Source organism: Malus domestica, chromosome 09, assembly GCF_042453785.1.
Source record: "Malus domestica chromosome 09, GDT2T_hap1".
Classification (NCBI taxonomy): Eukaryota; Viridiplantae; Streptophyta; class Magnoliopsida; order Rosales; family Rosaceae; genus Malus; species Malus domestica.
Window position 1 is genome coordinate 4,939,466 of NC_091669.1, and position 21,881 is coordinate 4,961,346.

The 21,881-nt window shown below is 40.9% G+C and overlaps 2 protein-coding genes across 2 annotated transcripts; one reads left to right on the forward strand and one right to left on the reverse strand.

Annotated features, from left to right (window-relative positions):
* Positions 1 to 26: 26 nt before the first annotated feature.
* Positions 27 to 18,921, forward strand: LOC103442453 (auxin transport protein BIG-like). The gene is made up of 14 exons (XM_029107898.2): positions 27 to 448; positions 709 to 815; positions 1,354 to 1,519; positions 1,614 to 7,687; positions 7,809 to 8,426; positions 8,559 to 8,739; positions 9,243 to 9,477; positions 9,571 to 14,115; positions 14,217 to 14,439; positions 14,756 to 15,157; positions 15,693 to 15,836; positions 15,931 to 16,950; positions 17,295 to 17,801; positions 17,904 to 18,921. The coding sequence occupies exons 1-14, from the start codon at positions 190 to 192 to the stop codon at positions 18,726 to 18,728; spliced, it is 15,306 nt and encodes a 5,101-aa protein (XP_028963731.2). The 5' UTR covers positions 27 to 189; the 3' UTR covers positions 18,729 to 18,921.
* Positions 18,922 to 19,372: 451 nt separating this feature from the next.
* On the reverse strand, positions 19,373 to 21,188 carry LOC103442452 (uncharacterized). The gene is made up of 4 exons (XM_008381238.4): positions 20,946 to 21,188; positions 20,708 to 20,815; positions 19,939 to 20,013; positions 19,373 to 19,777 (listed from the first exon to the last, which is right to left on the reverse strand). The coding sequence occupies exons 1-4, from the start codon at positions 21,077 to 21,079 to the stop codon at positions 19,546 to 19,548; spliced, it is 549 nt and encodes a 182-aa protein (XP_008379460.2). The 5' UTR covers positions 21,080 to 21,188; the 3' UTR covers positions 19,373 to 19,545.
* Between the last annotated feature and the right edge of the window lie 693 nt (positions 21,189 to 21,881).

Genomic DNA, 21,881 nt, shown 5'->3' on the forward strand with positions numbered 1-21,881 from the left:
AATTCCTCTCCGCCTCCTTTAAAACATTTTTATTTCTTCCCTTCTCTTCCCTGAACCCATTTTAATTTCCTCCATCACTACTTCCGACCCCAAACAACACTCCTCCCTCCTCCTCCTCCTCCTCCTCCTCCTCCCCTCTCTCTCTCGCTCTCTGATGCACTGACCATCTCACCGATCGTCTCGCTCGCCATGGCCGAGACCTTCGCCAGACTCTCCGAGTCCGTCTACTCGGACGGCAAGCCTATCTCGTCCACTGATCTCCTACAGAGACTGCGCTCCTCCGACGACTCGATCAGACCTGGACTCGAGAACCTTCTCCCGATTCTAAAACGCGGCGTTGAGGCCGACGGAGACGGCAAGCTAGGGCTCCAATCATGGACCGATTCGCAAATTCAAGCTGTGTATTCGATTGCCTACGCCGTCGCTTCCGCCTCTCGTTCTATGTCGGGTACTGTGGCCTTCTTTTCATCTTCTTCTACGTGAAATTAGTTGCCTTTTGTTTGTTTTTTGAGTCTTGATGCTTTCTTGTTAATATAGAAGTAGACGATATTCGAAGTAGTTATTTCTAAGTTGCAGCTAATTTTCTATGTATTTCTAGTATTTTTTTTTTATTTTTTTGCTTATAAATCTTAAAGATTGCAATTTTGGATCGTTAATGAAGTGTTTTGGTAATAAGTTTACTTAATCTTGTTTTGATTGCCTGTACAGTGGATCAAGCGGATGCTATAATAGTTGCCATTGTGCAACAGTCATTGGAATTTGCAGTATGTTATTTGGAAAGATCAGAATTTAGCACCGAAGATATGAGCATTCAGGTTAGTTAGTTCTTCTTCCCATGTCAAGTTGCTATGATTAGTTTAGTTTGAATGTTACTTTTGCGCGATAATCATTTGAAAGGCAGCTGGTTTTATTTTTAGGAAAACTAATGAAAAGGGTTTGAAAACTTTGAGTTTTAACGATAAGGACAAAATAAAGGGTAAAATGAATAGTACCAGGTTTGACTTTTTAGTGGAAAAATGTGGTTTTTTGTCAAAAGTGAACATACCGTGGGTTTTTTGTTAAAACTCCCATTGCGCTATGAATTATTCATGCACATTTTGCTATTATTCTCTAATATCAGCTTGTATGGTTGTTGGTGCTACAAAACAGATTACTTGGTTTTCATATTTGTTAAATCAACTACTATGGTGGGGATCAAACTTTTTTTCTAGTGCAGTGTATTATTGAATTAATTGTCTTTTCTTGTTGGTTGGCGCATTTTATGAGTGGTGATTCGTGTTTATGCACGCTTGGGGAGGGGTGAATGGTGGCTCTAATTTTTGTTTATAATCCAAATTTTGTTTGGTTTTGCAGAATAATATGGTGCATCTTTTGGAGATGGCATTGATCGATGGAATGGATAAAACACCTGGCACACTGCAACCTTGCTCTGTAGATAGCCTGGTGGACTTGTTGCCATCTGTTACCCATAATTCTTGTGGTAATGATCTTGACAACCACAATAAGTGTGGTCCTCAAGGTAAGAGCTTTGCTCATAATAATTGATGTGTTCTAGTGTTATTGCATCATGGTTTACTTGATACTGATGAGATACTTTTAATGTTTCTGAGAAGGTGTCAATTGTTCAAGGGCAGAGAAACCAGTGGATCGTCTGTTTTTGTCTTTAGCTTCTGAGTGCATACAATCAGATAGGCAGGCCACTGGGTTTGGTGGGCCTGCTTTCCACCAGGATTTCAACAAATTAGTTTTTCTATCCCAGCATTGGGCAGCTGTTCACGCAGGGTACATTCGACGTTTGATTTTGCTCTGCAAGGGACTCATTGTGCTCCCAGATATGTTTGATGAGAAGAGTGCTGGGACATACGTCTGTAAGAGGTTGTCTTTTAGTTTGAGGATCATAAAGTTACTTGGAAGTCTCACAAAGGACATCCCATATATTGAATATGATGCATCATTGGTGCAAGCAGTTGCTTCTTTTGCTGATGCAGTGCCTCGGTTGTTTAGGCCTTGCTTCGAGTTTGTAAATAGCCACGTTTCAGTTGAGGGTAGTTTTGAGAGCCTCAGTCTTTTGCTATTGGAAGACTTTCTTGAACTTGTTCGGGTTACTTTCTGCAACAGCAGTGTTTTCCTGAATGTCCAAGTCTGTGTGGTAGCTTCCATGCTAGACAATTTAGATGCTTCTGTATGGAGATATGACAAGGCTGCTGCTAACCTGAAGCCCCCACTAGCTTATTTTCCACGTATTGTTGTGTACATGTTGATGCTCATTCAAGACCTCAAGAGACAGACTAGTCGGGCTGTCAATTGGAAGGAGTTAGACACAGAGCTTACTGGAAGTAGTGCCAATTTTATTGATTCTCCTTCGTGCCTTGTTCATTCTGAGAAAATTCCGTTACTCCAAAGGTACACATTTGAACATCTTGTGCAAATAATATTCCCTTCCTCAAAACAATGGATGGACGATCTGATGCATCTTATCTTTTTCCTTCATTCCGAGGGAGTAAAACTGAGACCAAAAGCGGAGAGGTCATATTCTAGCTGTGCAAAAGCTACTTGCAGCTCTGAATTAGAAAATGTGGTTTGCCATGAAGACGAGCCCCTTTTTGGAGACCTTTTCTCTGAGACTGGTCGTGGGTCTACAGACGGATATGATCAGCCATCAGTGGTTGCTAATTCTAGCTCCAGCCAGAGTAATATGCCAATGGAAGCTGCTATGGAACTGTTGAGCTTTGTTAAAGTGTGCATCTTCTCTCCTGAATGGCATCCGTCTGTTTTTGAGGATGGTTGTGCAAAGCTTAGCAGAAGCCATATTGATATTTTTCTGTCCTTACTCCACAGCCAGGGATGTCCCGAGGATAGGACTCCTGAGTGCTATTCCCTTTCACATGAAGAGAAAAAGATTGGGCATACCCATGAACTTTGTTTTGATTTGTTGCAAGACCTGGTCACCCGCCATGCATTATCTGATTCGATAGAAGAGGACTTGGTTGAGAAGATTTTGAACGTTGAGAATGATATTTTCGTTTACAATAATCAGACCCTTATATTGCTAGCTCACACCCTTTTCTGTAGGGTGGGTTTGGCTGGTAGCTGCTTGAGAACCCAAATTTTCAGGGGGTTTGTTGATTTTGTTGTTGAGAAGACCAAAACTGTTTCTTTAAATTGCCCTACCTTGAAGGAACTTCTTGAGGCCCTTCCATCTGCTTTTCACATTGAGATTCTTCTTGTGGCATTTCACTTATCATCCAAAGAGGAAAAAGTATCACAGGCGAACCTAATATTTTCTGCTCTTCGAGCAATTGGTGCTCCAACTTTGGGTTTTAACAGTACGCATTTGTCTTGCTGGGCTTTACTGGTTTCAAGGTTAGTTTTAGTGCTTCGACATATGGTATTTTACCCACAGACTTGTCCTTCATCCTTGCTTGTACATCTGCGGTCCAAATTGAGGGAGGCTCCGTACTCTAATGCACAGCTTGGGGTGAATGATCATTTGTCATCTTGGGTCTCAGTGATATTTAAGAATGTAATGAGTGCATCATTTGAAGAAGAGTCTGATATCAGTCCCTTGATTCATCAGCTGATTGATATATCTGCCTTCCCTGCTTTGCTGTCCATAGATTATGTGGATATTGACTCCTTATGCTTGAACTGGGATGAGATTTGTTCAACCATGTCCTTAATTCTGGGGTTGTGGAAAGGCAAACAGGCTGCAGTGGTGGAGGATCTTATTGTTGAAAGATACATTTTCATACTTTGTTGGGATTTTCCAACAATCGGTACTTCAAGGGACCATCAGGTTCTTTCAAGTAGCAATCCACAGAATCTTGACATTTCTGACATGGAAAATTTCATTTTCTTCAGCCATTCAATTCTAGGTCATCAGGCCGCTGTTGGTGCGAAAACTAATTCTGAAGTTATAGTTCGGCTGCTTCAGCTCTTACATACTGAACATATATCTGATCACACTGAGGAATTAGGCTGGGGTTTCTTGAGAAATGCAACATGGCTTTCTTTGGCACTCTCCTTGCTTGATGTTGGGATCTGGAGGTATGGCATGAAGAATAAAGTCCCAGGAATGGGTTCAAACTGGATAGAGAACGCGTCTAAGGACAATGAGTATGTTGCTGTTGCTGAAGGGCTGATTGCCTCTTTAATGAATGCTGATCAAGTTTCAATATTGTTGAAGACATTTTCATCTTTGCTGAACAGTTACTTACTGGCTTATCAGAAAGCTTTTGTTGCTACCTTTGGTAATAGCCAGAAGGATGCTGATGGGTTTTCGCCATTATTGCTTTTTAAGCATTCAGGATTTGACAAATGCCTTCAGGATGAGCTAGGAAAGACTGGCACTTATTCTTTCCGTCTGGAGTCTCTCATTGACCCTTTGGCAAAGTTTGATGTTATTATTGACAAAAGAGCTTCAGGAATTTTGTGTAGGGCCTCCTGGGAATGGATGCTGCATGGTTTCCCATTGAATCTTCGGACTTCCAGTGGTTTCCTCTTTTCTTGCATTCTTAACATTAGAGGGATCGTTTCCATTCTGGTTGGTCTGCTTAAAATGAAAGATATGATAGGAAATGTCTGCTTGGAGACTGAAGTGCTCCATCAAATTCTTGATATGGTAGTGACAATCAAGTTTGATAGGATTTTTGAAAGCATTCATGGGAAATGTGAAACCATATATGACAGCTTGAGTGTAGGCTTGGGAGCATCAGATTTTGCCAATTTAATTCTATTAGAGCACCTAGAAGGATTTTTAAGGGATATCAATGCCAGAGGAGTAAGTGACAGCAGTATCCATGAGTGCATAGTTACCAAAGCTATTGATACGATGGATAGCCTAAGGAAAGACCCTGTAAAAGTTGATTATTTTAAATTCTATCTTGGTATGGAAGATGTCCCTGAGCAGGTGAAGAAGCTATTTTGTGTGCAGCGTGGCGATCTACTGGTTCTAATTGACACTCTACACAATTGTGACTCTGAAACAGTTAACATAAAGGTTCTTAACTTTTTTGTTGCTCTGTTAACTGGAGAGCTGTTTCCTGGTCTTAAACAGAAGATCCAAAACAAATTTCTTGGCATGGACTTGGTTTTGCTTTCCAAATGGTTGGAGAAGAGGCTGTTAGGTTGTGTTACGGAAGCTTCAGGTGGAGTTAATAGTGCAAAAGGAAGTTCCGTCTCTCTCAGAGAGTCAACCATGAACTTTATTTTATGTATCGTATCCTCACCTTCTAATTTGAAATCAACAGAACTGCAGAGTCATATTTTTGAAGCTGTTCTGGTTTCCCTTGAACCTGCATTTTTGCAATTTGATATTCATGTTGCCAAATCATTGTTCCAGTTCGTTGTTCAACTATCTAAGGGGGATGCTTCAGTGAGATTGCTTTTAAAGCAGACCATAATGCTGATGGAGAAGCTTGCTGGCAATGATTGCCTGCTACCAGGCCTGAAGTTTCTTTTTGGCTTTTTCGGGAGTGTCTTAAGCGATTGTGGGTCTGGCAAGAACACCCAGGAAAGGTCGTCTGGGAAGTCTCTGCCTGTAAATGCTCTTGGTGTGGGATCTATGGCTCCAAGGCCAGTAGGATCAAGGAAAAACTCCGAGGCATTGGTCCTTTCTTCTAATCAAGAAGGTGGTTCCATGGCTCTTGAATGTGATGCAACTTCTGTAGATGAGGATGAGGATGATGGAACTTCTGATGGTGAGGTGGCCAGCTTGGACAAGGATGATGAAGAGGATACTAACAGTGAAAAGGCCCTTGCTTCTAAAGTTTGCACATTTACTTCTAGTGGTAGCAATTTCATGGAACAACACTGGTACTTCTGTTATACATGTGATCTAACAGTGTCAAAGGGCTGTTGCTCTGTGTGTGCAAAAGTTTGTCATCGCGGTCATCGTGTTGTTTATTCTCGCTCTAGTCGTTTCTTTTGTGATTGTGGAGCTGGGGGTGTTAGAGGAAGCAACTGTCAGTGCTTAAAGCCACGCAAATTCACTGGAAGTAGTAGCGCGCCAGTCCGTAGTGCTAGTAATTTCCAGGCTTTCTTACCCTTCACAGATGATGGAGAGCAGCTGCCTGAAAGTGATTCAGATTTTGATGAGGATACCAGTACTGATGTAGATAACCCTCTCAGACTATCCATCCCCAGGGAGCTTCAAGATGCGATCACGCCATTGCTTGAAGAACTTGACGTTGAAGGCCACGTGCTTGAACTTTGCTCTTCATTGTTCGCATATATAACTTGTAAACGAGACTCCAACATGTCAAAAGATAATAAAATCACTCTTGGTAAAGACAAAATGCTTTCTTTTGGTGTTGAACTCTTGCAATTGAAGAAGGCATATAAAAGTGGGTCCCTAGACCTGAAGATAAAGGCCGACTATTCAAATGCCAAGGAACTTAAATCACATTTAGCTAGTGGGTCTCTTGTCAAATCCTTGCTCAGTGTCAGTCTTCGAGGGCGACTCGCTGTTGGAGAAGGTGATAAGGTTGCTATATTTGATGTTGGGCAGTTGATTGGACAGGCAACCATTGCACCAGTGACAGCAGACAAGACCAATGTTAAGCCTCTCTCTAAGAATGTTATTCGGTTTGAAATCGTGCATCTTACTTTCAATCCAGTGGTAGAGAATTATCTTGCAGTAGCAGGATATGAAGATTGCCAGGTCCTCACAGTGAATCCTCGTGGTGAAGTGACTGATCGTCTTGCCATTGAACTGGCACTGCAAGGTGCACATATTAGACGGGTTGACTGGGTTCCAGGTTCTCAGGTTCAGTTGATGGTCGTTACCAACAAATTTGTAAAAATATATGATCTATCTCAGGACAACATCAGTCCTATACACTACTTCACTCTGCCAGATGATGTGATTGTGGATGCAACACTTGTTGTGGCTTCTCAGGGAAGGATGTATCTTATTGTTCTCTCAGAACATGGAAAGCTGTTCAGGCTAGAATTGTCAGTCGAAGGTAATATGGGGGCTACACCTTTGAAGGAAGTAATCCCGTTACAGGATAAAGTAATAGACGTGAAGGGCTCATCGTTGTACTTTTCTTCAGCGTACAAATTACTTTTCCTATCTTATCAAGATGGCACTACCTTGGTAGGACGGCTAAGCCCCAATGCCTCATCTCTAAGTGAAATATCTACCATTTATGAGGAGGAACAAGATGGTAAACAGCGGTCTGCTGGACTTCATCGTTGGAAGGAATTGCTGGCTGGCAGTGGTTTATTTGTTTGCTTCTCAAGTATAAAATTGAACTCTGCCATTGCTGTATCAATGGGATCGCATGAGTTATTTGCACAAAACTTGCGACATGCAGTGGGTTCTACTTCACCTCTAGTTGGAGTCACTGCTTATAAGCCTTTATCCAAAGATAAGATTCACTGTCTTGTTTTACATGATGATGGTAGCCTGCAGATATACTCACATACCCCAATGGGAGTTGATGCCGATGCTAGTGCAACAGCGGAGAAAGTAAAAAAATTGGGTTCCAGAATTCTCAGCAACAAGGCTTATGCTGGCACTAACCCAGAATTCCCGCTTGACTTTTTCGAGAAAACAGTGTGCATAACAGCAGATGTGAAATTGGGTGGCGATGCCATCAGAAATGGTGATTCTGAAGGGGCTAAGCAGAGCTTGGCATCTGAGGATGGCTTTCTAGAAGGTCCAAGCCCTGCAGGATGTAAGGTAATTGTTGCTAGGGTCTAGTGACCTGACACTCATGGCATGCTTTAGTGTCTGATCTTTTGGTTTTCATCTCCTTTCTTCTATAGTTATTGATTCTAACATTACTTTTCTTTCCCCTCAGATATCCGTCCTCAATTCGAACCCTGATATCATCATGGTTGGGCTTCGTGTGTATGTGGGTAATACATCAGCAAACCATATACCTTCTGATATAACTATTTTCCATAGGGTGATTAAATTAGATGAGGGCATGCGGTCTTGGTATGATATACCATTTACAGTTGCCGAGTCACTCCTTGCTGATGAAGAATTTACAATCTCTGTTGGACCCACATCTAATGGATCTGCTTTGCCTAGAATCGACTGTCTTGAAGTATATGGTAGAGCTAAAGATGAATTTGGCTGGAAAGAGAAGATGGATGCCGTACTTGATATGGAAGCTCATGTCCTTGGTTGTAATTCGTTGCTTTCAGGATCTGGGAAAAAACGCCGGTCAATGCAGTCTGCTCCTATGCAGGAGCAGGTCATAGCTGATGGTCTTAAGATTCTATCCAGGATTTACTCATTGTGTAGGTCTTGTGGTTGCTCAAGAGTTGAGGAAATTAGTCCGGAGCTGAGCAAACTCAGGTGCAAGCAGTTATTGGAAAAAATATTTGAGAGTGATCGAGAGCACTTGTTGCAGGCTGCTGCTTGCCATGTCTTGCAGGCTGTGTTCACCAAAAAGGACACTTACTATCAAGTATGTGAATTAGCAATTAATAAATTACCCACTGTTGTTCTATGACAGTTTAGCAATTCTATCAGCGTCCTTATTTATGCATGAGGAAATGAAGACATTTGTTTAATTATTAACTGACATCGTCTTCTTCAGGTTAAGGACACCATGCAGCTTCTTGGAGTGGTGAAATCAACCTCTGTACTCTCTTCAAGGCTTGGGGTTGGTGGTACTGCAGGGGCATGGATAATTGAAGAGTTTACAGCCCAGATGCGTGCTGTATCTAAGATTGCATTGCACCGGCGCTCGAATCTGGCGACTTTCTTGGAGATACATGGTAGTTTCACATTATCCAGTGCACTGAATTGCTTACATTTTAAAGAATTCACTCTCTTGTGTTGAATGTAGTATATGAACCTTAAGCAGGAACCAGATCTTCATATAAATAACATAGGGTACATGTCCAATCAATATAGTTAATTGTTTAAGTTATTTGCATCTGATTCATGGTAGGTTACTTTCCATAATATTTAATCAAGTGCTTGTTGAATTACTTCCTTTGTAGTTTCTCTTGTAAAGTTGATATGATTCTTGTACATTAATCATATGGATGGTTGCATTACTTTTAAGTTATTTCTCCTGCAATTGTGTTTTGCTAAAATGTTATGTTGGAATTTTCGTGGTGTTAGCTGGGTTAATTTTTGTTCACCCAAACTTTGGGTGGTGTTACAAGTTTATGCATAAGTTTCGGTTTGTTATCACGGGTTGCTGTATTCATCCTGCATCTGTCATTTATTTCATTTGCAATTAACGGATCTGTGATTCCTATCCCTCATCCAGGTTCTGAAGTTATTGATGGGCTTATTCAAGTTCTTTGGGGAATTTTGGACTTAGAGCAGCTTGACACACAAACAATGAACAACATTGTTATTTCTTCTGTAGAGCTCATTTATTGTTATGCTGAATGCCTGGCTTTACATGGAAAGGATACAGGGGTACACTCTGTTGGACCTGCTGCTGTATTATTCAAAAAGCTTCTCTTTTCGTCCAATGAGGCTGTTCAAACATCAACAAGGTAGTAAATTCTTATTATTTATTTATTTATTTATATCTTCAACTTGATTTTGGCTTATTCTATTATTCACTTGGACTACCATTTCTGTTTCAGCTTGGCAATATCTTCAAGGTTGCTTCAGGTTCCATTTCCAAAGCAAACTATGTTGGCCACCGATGATGTTGCAGAAAATGCAGTATCTGCACCTGTGCATGCCGGCACAACTGGTGGAAAAGCCCAAGTCACAACTGAAGAAGATTCAATCACTTCATCTGTTCAATACTGTTGTGATGGTTGCACCACTGTTCCTATACTCAGAAGGCGATGGCATTGTACTATTTGTCCTGATTTTGATCTGTGTGAGGCATGCTATGAAGTACTGGATGCAGATCGTCTCCCTCTACCGCACTCCAGAGATCATCCTATGACAGCAATACCCATTGAAGTGGAATCATTAGGCAGAGATGGCAATGAGTTTCACTTCACACCAGATGATGTAAGTGATTCAAGCATATTGCAAGCATCTGCAGATGCTAGGACTCAGAATTCTGCCCCATCAATTCATGACCTGGAACCCAATGAGTCTGGGGAGTTTTCTGCTTCAGTGAATGACTCTGTTTCAATTTCTGCTTCGAAACGGGCTTTAAATTCCTTACTTCTGTTTGAGCTTCTTGAACAATTAAAAGGGTGGATGCAATCGATGTCGGGGGTCCAGGCAATCCCTGTTATGCAGCTCTTCTACAGATTATCATCTGCTGTTGGTGGGCCTTTCATAGATATCTCGAAGCCTGAAAGCTTAGATTTGGAGAAATTGATTAGATGGTTTCTGGATGAGCTTAATCTGAACCAACCTTTTGTTGCTAAATCCCGCTCTACATTTGGGGAAGTTGCAATACTTGTTTTCATGTTCTTTACATTGATGTTACGAAACTGGCACCAGCCTGGCAGTGATGGTTCTACGCCAAAACCTAGTGGGACAACAGATACACATGATAAAAGCATCATCCAGATTTCGCCCTCCACTTTGGTTGCTGCTTCATCTTCCTTGGATGATCAAGAGAAAAACGACTTTGCATCCCAGCTGCTCCGAGCATGCAATTCTCTTAGGCAACAATCTGTTGTCAATTACCTGATGGAGATACTGCAACAGCTAGTGCATGTTTTTAAGTCCCCTGCTGTTAGTTATGAAAACGCAGGACCTGGTTCTGGATGTAGTGCTCTATTAACAGTTCGAAGGGATGTAGCAGCTGGCAATTTTTCTCCTTTCTTTTCAGACTCATATGCAAAAGCCCACCGTACAGATATCTTTGTTGACTACCATAGATTGTTGTTGGAGAATACCTTCCGGCTGGTGTACACCTTGGTTAGACCTGAAAAGCAAGACAAGACTGGGGAGAAAGAGAAGGTTTCAAAGATCTCTTCTGGCAAGGATCTGAAGCTAGATGGATATCAAGATGTTCTCTGCAGTTACATTAACAATCCTCACACAACTTTTGTGAGAAGATATGCAAGGAGGCTTTTCCTCCATCTCTGTGGAAGCAAAACTCACTATTACACTGTGCGAGACTCCTGGCAATTCTCAAGTGAGATGAAAAAACTTTTCAAGCATGTAAACAAGTCGGGCGGGTTTCAAAGTCATTTGTCATATGAGAGAAGTGTTAAGATAGTTAAGTGCCTCTCTACTATGGCTGAAGTAGCTGCAGCACGACCTCGGAACTGGCAGAAGTACTGTTTGAAACATTCAGATTTCCTACCATTCTTGATTAATGGAGTGTTCTATCTTGGAGAAGAGTCAGTTATTCAGATTTTGAAGCTGTTGAATCTTTCCTTTTACACAGGAAAGGAGATTGGTCATTCATTACAGAAAACTGAAGTTGTGGATTCAGGTATGAATTCAAACAAATCAGGGACACAATCTCATGATTCCAAAAAGAAGAAGAAAGGTGAAGAAGGAACAGAATCTGGTTCGGAAAAGTCCTATGTGGATGTGGAGTCTCTGATAAATATCTTCACTGACAAGGGTGGAGATGTCTTGAAGCAATTCATTGATTGCTTTTTGCTTGAATGGAATTCTAGTTCTGTGCGTGCAGAGGCCAAGTGTGTTCTTTATGGTGTGTGGCATCATGCTAAGTCATCATTCAAGGAAACTATGGTGGTGACTCTCTTGGAGAAAGTAAAATGTCTACCAATGTATGGTCAAAATATTGTTGAGTATACTGAACTTATCACATGGTTGCTGGGTAAAGCTCCGGATGACAGCTCAAAGCAACAGAGCAGTGAGCTTGTGGATCGATGCTTAACCCCTGATGTAGTCAAATGCATCTTCGAGACACTTCATTCACAAAATGAGCTTTTAGCTAATCATCCAAATTCCCGCATATACAACACTTTAAGTGGATTAGTCGAATTTGATGGGTACTATCTTGAGAGTGAGCCTTGTGTTGCTTGCAGTTCTCCAGAGGTGCCATACAGCAGGATGAAGCTAGAAAGTCTGAAATCTGAAACAAAGTTCACTGACAATCGCATCATAGTGAAATGCACTGGGAGTTACACCATCCAGACAGTGACCATGAACGTCCATGATGCGCGGAAGTCTAAATCAGTGAAAGTCTTGAACCTGTATTACAACAACCGACCCGTGGCTGACTTGTCAGAGTTGAAAAATAATTGGTCTCTTTGGAAACGTGCCAAGAGTTGCCATCTTACTTTCAATCAGACTGAACTGAAAGTGGACTTTCCCATTCCAATAACAGCTTGTAACTTCATGATTGAGCTGGATTCCTTCTACGAAAATCTCCAGGCTTTGTCTCTTGAACCATTGCAATGCCCACGTTGCAGTCGACCTGTCACTGATAAGCATGGTATTTGTAGCAATTGCCATGAGAATGCTTATCAGTGCAGGCAATGCCGCAACATTAATTATGAAAATCTGGACTCCTTTCTATGCAACGAGTGTGGCTATAGTAAATATGGTAGATTTGAGTTCAACTTCATGGCAAAGCCAAGTTTTGCTTTTGATGACATGGAGAATGATGAAGATATGAAGAGAGGGTTGGCTGCTATAGAAACTGAATCAGAAAATGCTCATAGGAAATATCAGCAACTTCTAGGATTCAAGAAGCCCCTGCTTAAGATTGTGTCGAGTGTTGGTGAGATTGAAATAGACTCGCAACAGAAGGATTCGGTGCAGCAAATGATGGTCTCCTTACCTGGGCCTGTATGTAAGATCAATCGTAAAATAGCTCTTCTTGGTGTCCTGTATGGTGAGAAGTGCAAAGCAGCTTTTGATTCTGTCAGCAAAAGTGTCCAGACATTGCAAGGGTTACGCCGGGTTTTGATGAATTATTTGCACCAGAAACAGTCTGTTAACGGAGTGGCTGCTTCCAGATTTGTGGTTTCCAGATCTCCAAATAATTGCTATGGCTGTGCTTCTACATTTGCGACACAGTGTCTTGAAATCCTACAGGTCCTATCAAAGCATCCAAATTCCAAGAAACAACTTGTTGCTGCTGGCATTTTAACGGAACTATTTGAAAATAACATTCATCAAGGTCCTAAAACAGCTCGTGTCCAAGCTAGGGCTGTTCTTTGTGCATTCTCTGAGGGTGATATAAATGCAGTGACCGAGTTGAACAGCTTAATTCAGAAAAAGGTTACGTACTGCCTTGAACATCATCGCTCCATGGACGTTGCTCTGGCCACTCGTGAAGAGTTGTCATTGCTGTCAGAAGTATGTTCTCTCACTGATGAATTTTGGGAATCAAGATTGCGTGTTGTTTTTCAGCTGCTATTTTCTTCTATCAAAGTGGGTGCTAAGCATCCTGCCATTTCTGAGCATGTCATTCTTCCTTGTCTGAGGGTTATATCTCAGGCATGTACTCCTCCAAAACCTGATGTACCAGATAAAGAGCCTAATACAGGAAAAGCTAGCACTGGTTTGCAGATCAAGGACGAAAGTAATTCAAATATGTCTGGATCTTTGGGCGGACATAGTGGTGGTACCAAGTCAGCAGAACCACTAGATAAGAACTGGGATGCATCTCAGAAGACTCAGGACATTCAATTATTAAGCTATGTGGAGTGGGAGAAGGGAGCATCATATCTTGATTTTGTTAGAAGGCAGTACAAAGTGTCCCAGTCTGTTAAAGTTGGTAGCCAGAAGACTCGACCTCAGAGACAAGAATTCCTGGCTCTTAAATATGCACTCAGGTGGAAGAGGCGTACTAGTAAGACAGCTAAGAACGACTTGTCAGCATTTGAGCTGGGGTCTTGGGTTACAGAACTTGCTCTTAGTGCTTGCTCTCAATCTATAAGGTCAGAGATGTGCATGTTGATAACTCTGCTCTGTGCTCAGAGTACATCAAGACGATTTCGGTTATTAAACTTACTAGTGTCCTTGCTACCTGCAACTCTTTCTGCTGGTGAAAGTGCTGCAGAATATTTTGAGTCTCTGTTCAAGATGATAGATTCAGAAGAGGCTCGCCTGTTTTTGACTGTGCGTGGATGTCTTGGTACAATTTGTAAACTAATTACTCAAGAAGTAGGCAATGTTGAATCTCTAGAAAGGAGCATGCGTATTGACATTTCTCAAGGATTCATACTTCACAAGCTTATAGAGCTGCTGGGTAAATTTTTGCAGGTTCCGAATATTCGATCCAGGTATGACTGGTTTCTTTACTAATTTCAAATTTTGTGCTTAACTGATTCCATTTTTTTAAACAACTTTTGTGGTTAGCAAATTTTGTTTGTATTAATGCCAGATTCATGCGAGACAATTTGCTGTCGGAAGTTCTTGAGGCTCTTATTGTTATTCGCGGCTTGGTAGTGCAGAAGACAAAGTTGATTAGTGATTGCAATCGGCTTCTAAAAGACCTTTTAGATAGCCTTCTGCTTGAAAGCAGCGAAAATAAACGGCAGTTCATTAGAGCCTGCGTCTGTGGTTTGCAAAACCATGGGGAGGAGAGAAAAGGACGAACTTGTCTGGTATGGATGATAAACTAACATTCGGGTTTTCTCTGCTTTGTAAATGATGCTTTAAGACTGGTTTATCAAAATAACTCATCAAAGTTATAATGTACTGATACCTAATTACACTTTTGTAGTAGGTAAAATTTTTGCTGTCTAGATAAAAGCCAATATTTCTTGGGTTCTTTATAGTTGGTACAAGGCTCACCTTCTCATATTTGCATGTGTTCTCCGCTTTCTTTTTTGTTGTGTTTCTGTATATGTAAGCATGGGGTTCCTTTGTTTTGCTTTCACTGACTTAGGTGCCAGCACTAACATTCAACTATATGAACAGTTTATCCTGGAGCAGCTCTGCAATCTGATATGCCCATCAAAACCAGAGCCAGTGTATCTGCTGGTTCTTAACAAGGCACATACACAAGAAGAGTTCATCAGGGGATCTATGACAAAGAATCCCTATTCTAGCTCTGAGATTGGTCCTCTGATGCGTGATGTCAAGAACAAAATTTGCCATCAGTTGGATCTGCTAGGTCTTGTTGAAGATGACTATGGGATGGAATTGCTAGTTGCTGGGAACATCATCTCTCTTGATTTGAGCATAGCTCAAGTCTATGAGCAAGTCTGGAAGAAGTCAAGTCAATCTTCGAATGCCATGGCCAATACGACATTGTTATCGCCTAATGCTGTCCCATCAGCTAGAGACTCTCCTCCTATGACAGTGACCTATCGGCTTCAGGTTTGTTATAGCTGTGTATTTTCCCATGTACAAGTCTGCATACTGATAAGGATTTTCTTCTAAATGACAAAGGAGTCGCCTTTTCTCCATTTCTGTACCAATATATGATATATAGGCTGTTTGGTCACACTTCCATTCAAATTGCATAAATGAAGTTCAAACAAAACTGACATTTAAATTCCATAGAAAAACAAAGTTATTTCTCTATCAAATCATGTATAATCTCTAACAGATCATGTAAAGCATAGATTTAAGATGTTATGCTTCACCCAATCATTTAAATTCATTTTGTGTTAAATTTTGAATCAATCCATGAATTTTGCTAAAATCTAAAGATAGGTACTCATTATAACAGCCAACTTAAGCTTGATATTGAAACTAATCTCATATTTCAAAATTGTTCATCCAAATGCAACCTGACATCATTTATTCCTAATGGATCAATACGTCACGTTTTCTATTATTTTTGGTCTTGCGACTCTTACCTTGATATTCTTTTGATCATAACTATTCTCTTTTTGGGTACAATTTCCAGGGCTTAGATGGTGAAGCAACTGAGCCTATGATTAAAGAATTGGAAGAAGATAGAGAGGAGTCACAAGATCCAGAGGTTGAGTTTGCCATTGCAGGTGCTGTTCGTGAGTATGGTGGGCTGGAAATTATATTGAGCATGATCCAGGTGCATTTCCTATTTCATTATTCCTACTTGACATTTGAAGTGAAACCTTTTGCTACATATTGTTGAAATAACTGACTTTTAATATGATTTACAGCGTCTGCGAGATGATTTCAAGTCCAACCAAGAGCAGTTGGTAGCTGTTCTAAATCTCCTCATGCATTGTTGTAAAATAAGAGAGAACAGGCGAGCTTTGCTGAGGTTAGGAGCTTTAGGTCTACTCCTTGAAACGGCGAGACGTGCCTTTTCTGTTGATGCCATGGAGCCAGCTGAAGGCATACTTCTCATTGTTGAGAGTCTGACTCTGGAAGCTAATGAAAGTGATAACATTAGCATCACACAAAGTGCTCTTACTGTCACTAGTGAAGAGACGGGTGAACAGGCCAAGAAAATAGTCCTCATGTTTCTGGAGAGATTATCTCATCCTTTGGGCCTTAAGAAATCAAACAAACAGCAGAGGAACAATGAGATGGTTGCAAGAATCTTGCCCTACTTGACATATGGTGAACCTGCTGCAATGGAAGCGCTTATCCAGCACTTCAGCCCACCCTTGCAGGACTGGAGGGAATATGACCGGCTGGAAAGAGAACATGAAGATGACCCAAAGGATGAAAGCATCGCCCAGCAAGCTGCCAAGCAGAGGTTCACGCTGGAAAATTTTGTAAGGGTATCTGAGTCTCTTAAAACAAGTTCCTGCGGAGACAGATTGAAAGACATTATTCTTGAGAGGGGTATTACTGGCGTTGCAGTTAGACATCTGAGTGATAGTTTTTCAGTTGCAGGACAGGCTGGCTTTAAATCTAGTGCAGAATGGGCAACAGGCTTAAAACTGCCATCTGTCCCACTGATATTGTCTATGCTGAGAGGCTTGTCAACAGGACATTTGGCCACTCAAAAGTGTATTGATGAGGGAGGAATTTTACCTTTGCTTCATGCTTTGGAAGGGGTCTCGGGGGAAAACGAGATAGGCGCAAGGGCTGAAAACTTATTGGACACCCTTTCAAATAAGGAGGGAAAAGGAGATGGCTTTTTGGAGGAGAAGGTGCGGAGGTTGAGACATGCCACTAGGGATGAAATGAGGCGTAGAGCTCTAAGGAAAAGAGAGGAATTGCTTCAGGTAATTCATTGAGCATTTTTTAATAGTAATTGAAAATTCTTTTTATAGTTTATATATGAATTATATGAAAGCAGGTGCCTACTGAAGTAGATTGTTATCATGTTACTGAATTTGATATGGAAAATGATGGTAGAAAATATCTATTCTCGACTTAAAACAGGAGTTTAGTTTTCCTTAGGGTCAGCGAGTGAAAGCAATATGATTCTCATGGTAAATTAGGATAGAATTTAGTCCTTAATGTATTTATTTTCTTATTTGATGTTCGTGTAATTTGTATTGAGAAAATGAGTAGAACTAATTACTAGCGGTGAAACTGATGGTTCCTTTCGTATCCAAATACTCAGGGTCTTGGAATGCGACAAGAGCTAGCGTCAGACGGTGGTGAGCGTATTGTTGTTTCACGACCATTACTTGAAGGTTTAGAAGACGTGGAGGAAGAAGAGGAGGATGGCTTAGCATGCATGGTTTGCCGAGAGGGTTACAGTTTGAGGCCCACTGACCTACTTGGTGTTTACTCTTATAGCAAGCGAGTGAATTTAGGTGCAGGGACTTCTGGAAGCGCACGTGGGGAGTGTGTTTATACAACTGTTAGTTATTTCAACATTATTCATTTCCAGTGCCATCAGGAAGCCAAGAGAGCAGATGCTGCTCTGAAGAATCCAAAGAAAGAGTGGGAAGGAGCAACTCTTCGAAACAATGAATCTCTTTGCAATTCTTTGTTTCCTGTGAGAGGTCCATCTGTTCCTTTACCTCAGTATATTCGCTATGTTGACCAGTTCTGGGACAACCTCAATGCTCTTGGGCGTGCTGATGGGAGCCGTCTTCGGCTGTTGACTTATGACATTGTTCTGGTACAGTATTTTCCTTCACTTTTTTCTGTCTTGTTATTTAACCTTTCTGTTGTATATTATCTTGAATGTGGACCTTATATTTATGAATGTTTTGTTATGTAGATGCTAGCTCGTTTTGCGACCGGGGCATCATTTAGTGCAGAAAGCAGGGGTGGCGGAAGGGAAAGCAACTCCAGATTTCTTCCTTTCATGATCCAAATGGCACGTCACCTTCTTGATCAGGGAAGCCCATCTCAACGTAATACAATAGCCAAGTCTCTGAAAGCATATTTGTCATCGTCTGCATCAGATTCTAGGCCTTCCACTCCTGAGAAACAACCGTCTATGGGATCTGAAGAAACTGTCCAGTTTATGATGGTGAATTCACTTCTTTCGGAATCTCATGAATCTTGGTTGCAACACCGCCGTGCCTTCTTGCAGCGTGGAATATACCATGCCTACATGCAGCACACTCATGGCCGGTCAGCAGGTCGCACATCATCCAGTTCATCTCCTATAGTCAAGATAGAGTCTGGTAATACAAGCCAAAGTCCTAGTGCAGAGATCGGGGGTGCTGATGAGCTATTGTCCGTCATTCGACCAATGCTTGTCTACACTGGCTTGATTGAGCAGCTCCAACGTTTCTTCAAGGTAAAAAAACCGGCAAATACGGCACCCACCCGAGCAGAAGGTACATCAAAAGTATCGAAGGGGGATGACAGTGGAAGCTTGGAAGCTTGGGAGGTAGTGATGAAAGAGCGGCTTTTGAACGTGAAGGAGATGGTGGATTTATCGAAAGAAATGCTATCGTGGCTTGACGAGATGAGTTCGGCAAGCGATTTGCAGGAGGCGTTTGACATAATTGGTGTATTAGCTGATGTGCTGTCTGGTGGCATTACCAACTGCGAGGACTTTGTACGTGCAGCAATCGATGCGGGGAGAGGCTGAGAGTTGGGTTAAGCTACCGGCGTCGTATGCGTTGCTGTCGTAGTATCTGCCGGGTTTTCTTTTAATTTAGGCGATAGTGATACTTGTAAAATTACATACCCCATGAAAAATGGGGTTCAGAATCTTGAAACTACGTACATATCTCTGTATCTTCTTGAGTGTGTTGTGTGCATATGGCTCCTTGGTAGTGTAATTTTTTTTTTTTCTCCCTAAAATCTGCAATTTTGGTAAATTTATATGTTTCGCCCTATGAGTCTACCGCGACAATTTTGACAATTTTACTTTAAGTGTAAGCTTCTCTTCAAATTTCGAGGTTTGGTGGGAAGTTGCTTGCAGATCGGTTTAACTCATCAATCTATAGACTCGTTTGGAAGTTCTTTCAAATCGTTTGGAATTGCTTTCAAAACGACTGAAGTCGTTTTTTGTGAAATTGATTTTAGAGAAATAACCAAATATGTGCTTCTCACAAAATGCTTTTTCATGATCCACTTAAATTTTTACTAAAAATTGAGTTCAAAAACATTTTCATCATAAGTGCTTTCAATCATTTTAAAAGCATTTCCAAACACATCTGCAATTATTACGGGACTTAGCAATGAAAGTGAGGAGATTAGGAGAGAAGCCGAACTCATTTCAATAGGAAATTCTTGATAAGTATGTATGTATTGAACCCGTAGAGAAAAATGTGTTTAAAACAAAAGAAGGAACCCTCCATCTGAGGTGTTTAATACATGATACACCAGGCAAACTAAATGTGGTTCTTCTTTTTTCGGCCACCAACAGAAGAAGGCCGAAAGAACCCTAAAGTTACGATGCCCTAATTCATTGCATCGTAGTCGTCCAGCTTGTCATTGTACTGCAGCACCTTTCTCCTAATCTTCGATGAATCCACCCATGTAATGAAATCTTCCATATTCCTTGTCACGAGGAATGCTGGGTCAGTAACAGTTTCTGGACCGACACGGATGTGTCCTTGCTCGATGTATGTGACAGCTTCTTTCAGGTGTTCAGCAAACTTCAATCGAACCAAAACGGTTGAAAGCCTCCGTCTGTAAACGTAGACATGGTAAGCCATCATCACTCATGACAGTGTCAAATAAAGTAGTGACACTAGCAATTACCAAGGCAGAACGTCTTCTAACTTTTGTTGCAAACTTTTCTGTCAATAGTTTCATAAGAATTCATTGAGCGTAAGGAAGGAGAAGATTACCTGCAAAGGGATGACACCGACAAGCGTTCACACAATGCCAAGCTTTGCTTGGATGGTATCACACCGATATTGTACCTGTCATCAACATAAACCTTTTAAGCACGGAGCACTTAAGATGATGCTAAAACAGACATAACCCTATTGAGTTCGGATCATACAATATTCAAGTCATCTACAACCGGAACCTCTTTGAATAGATCCCGAACACTTCTCTCTTTATGTCACACCATAATGAACACAATTCGGGGGTAAAGTTTCTCAATTTCGATACATCCCAAACACCTCTCTCTTTATGTCAACACAATAACAACCAAACTTGAGGGGTTGAACTTTCTAAATTTCAACTCGATCACTACTTTGTTTTTCGATAACCCATAGTGTAACACATAATGTCCATAAGAAACACTCCTTAGGACCTAACTGACCAAAATTTGGCAACTTTTTATGTCACACAATAATGAACACAATTCGGGGGTAAAGTTTCTCAATTTCGATACATCCCAAACACCTCTCTCTTTATGTCAACACAATAACAACCAAACTTGAGGGGTTGAACTTTCTAAATTTCGACTCGATCACTACTTTGTTTTTCGATAACCCATAGTGTAACACATAATGTCCATAAGAAACACTCCTTAGGACCTAACTGACCAAAATTCGGCAACTTTTTATGAGGGTTTCTTATGTAGCTTTGCAATATTAATACTTTCAACTGACATATCAATTCAACTACATGCAGCATCAGAAGCACACAAAAAATAAGACTCACAGTTTTTCCAAGAGCATATCGGTCATTTCGATCCGATACGGATCGTTCGGGTTCAACTGCTTCAATATGTGCACCAGCTTCTGCACCATCCGGCACAAACCCGAGTACCTATTTTCCAATTTTTTTTTTCAAATTTTTAATTGGAAAGAAACAAAACCCAGTTCATCGGAAGATTAATCGACTGATAAAACCTGAAAAAAATGACATGAAATTAAGGGAAAAAAAAATGAAATCCTACTTTTTGTAGTCGTCGCGACCGGTGACATGGTAGCGCTGCAGAACCTGGGTTTCTCTGTGACCTGCTTCTCTTTTCCAGTCCAAGAAGTTAACTTTCTTCAGCAGCTTCTTCTCATGAAACTTGAGCTCCCTCATGCTTCCTTCTCCGCAGAGAGAGATGGAGAGATGAAACAGCTAAAACCCTAGCTGGAGAAAAAATGGGGGAAAAAGTGTTGCAAAACCCTAGATTGGGACGCAAATTTCAATCTTAATTACCAGGCAAGCCCATTTGAATATTTGTATTGGGCCTTAAAGCCCAAATCGCTCAAGCCCTTTTACATTTATGCTGAATGTTCACCAACGTTTGCTTATTGAACTCAGTAATGTTATTTTACTGCACTTGTAAAAGATCACGCAAAAACTCAACGATGACGTAATTCACAGTTTTTAATTGATTTTTGATGAAGATATAGTCGTACAAGTATTAAAAATAAAATAAAAATAAAAAATACATGTGGTCCAATATCCTAGTGGATAGGATGTTGAGTTTTCACTCAGACGTCACAGGTTTAAAACACTCATTTCTTAAATTGTTCTAATAGTTTTAACCATTCCCTTCTTTTTAATAAGAATAATTTTTTTTAAAAAGAAAAGGTCATAGAAGTATAAGTAAGACCACTTTAAATTTGTTCAACTCAATGACGAGAGTAAATAGCGTATGGAGGGGGAGATAAAGGAGAAGGATGGTGATACCTACACAACCCTTTTTACCTTCTACATATTTCTCTGAATTTCTGATCGTCGGATCGAATCAATTGAAGATGATCAAACGCCACCCAAATGAGAACTTGCGGCCGCCGGAGGGGGGGTACCATAACTGTGACAAACCGTGTAAAAAATACATGTCTTTGTATCATTACAACGGACACTACAATGACAGTATACCAATGTTATAGAA

Excerpts from the sequence above, each read along its gene's own strand:
- LOC103442453 (XM_029107898.2), top strand. The coding sequence starts at position 190 with ATGGCCGAGACCTTCGCCAGACTCTCCGAGTCCGTCTACTCGGACGGC. Across the intron at positions 8,740-9,242 it reads GACTTTCTTGGAGATACATG|GTTCTGAAGTTATTGATGGG; the intron begins GTAGTTTCACAT and ends TCCCTCATCCAG. Across the intron at positions 17,802-17,903 it reads TGACTTATGACATTGTTCTG|ATGCTAGCTCGTTTTGCGAC; the intron begins GTACAGTATTTT and ends TTTGTTATGTAG.
- LOC103442452 (XM_008381238.4), bottom strand. The coding sequence starts at position 21,079 with ATGAGGGAGCTCAAGTTTCATGAGAAGAAGCTGCTGAAGAAAGTTAAC. Across the intron at positions 20,014-20,707 it reads GATATGCTCTTGGAAAAACT|GTACAATATCGGTGTGATAC; the intron begins GTGAGTCTTATT and ends TGTTGATGACAG. Across the intron at positions 19,778-19,938 it reads TCGGTGTCATCCCTTTGCAG|ACGGAGGCTTTCAACCGTTT; the intron begins GTAATCTTCTCC and ends CTACGTTTACAG.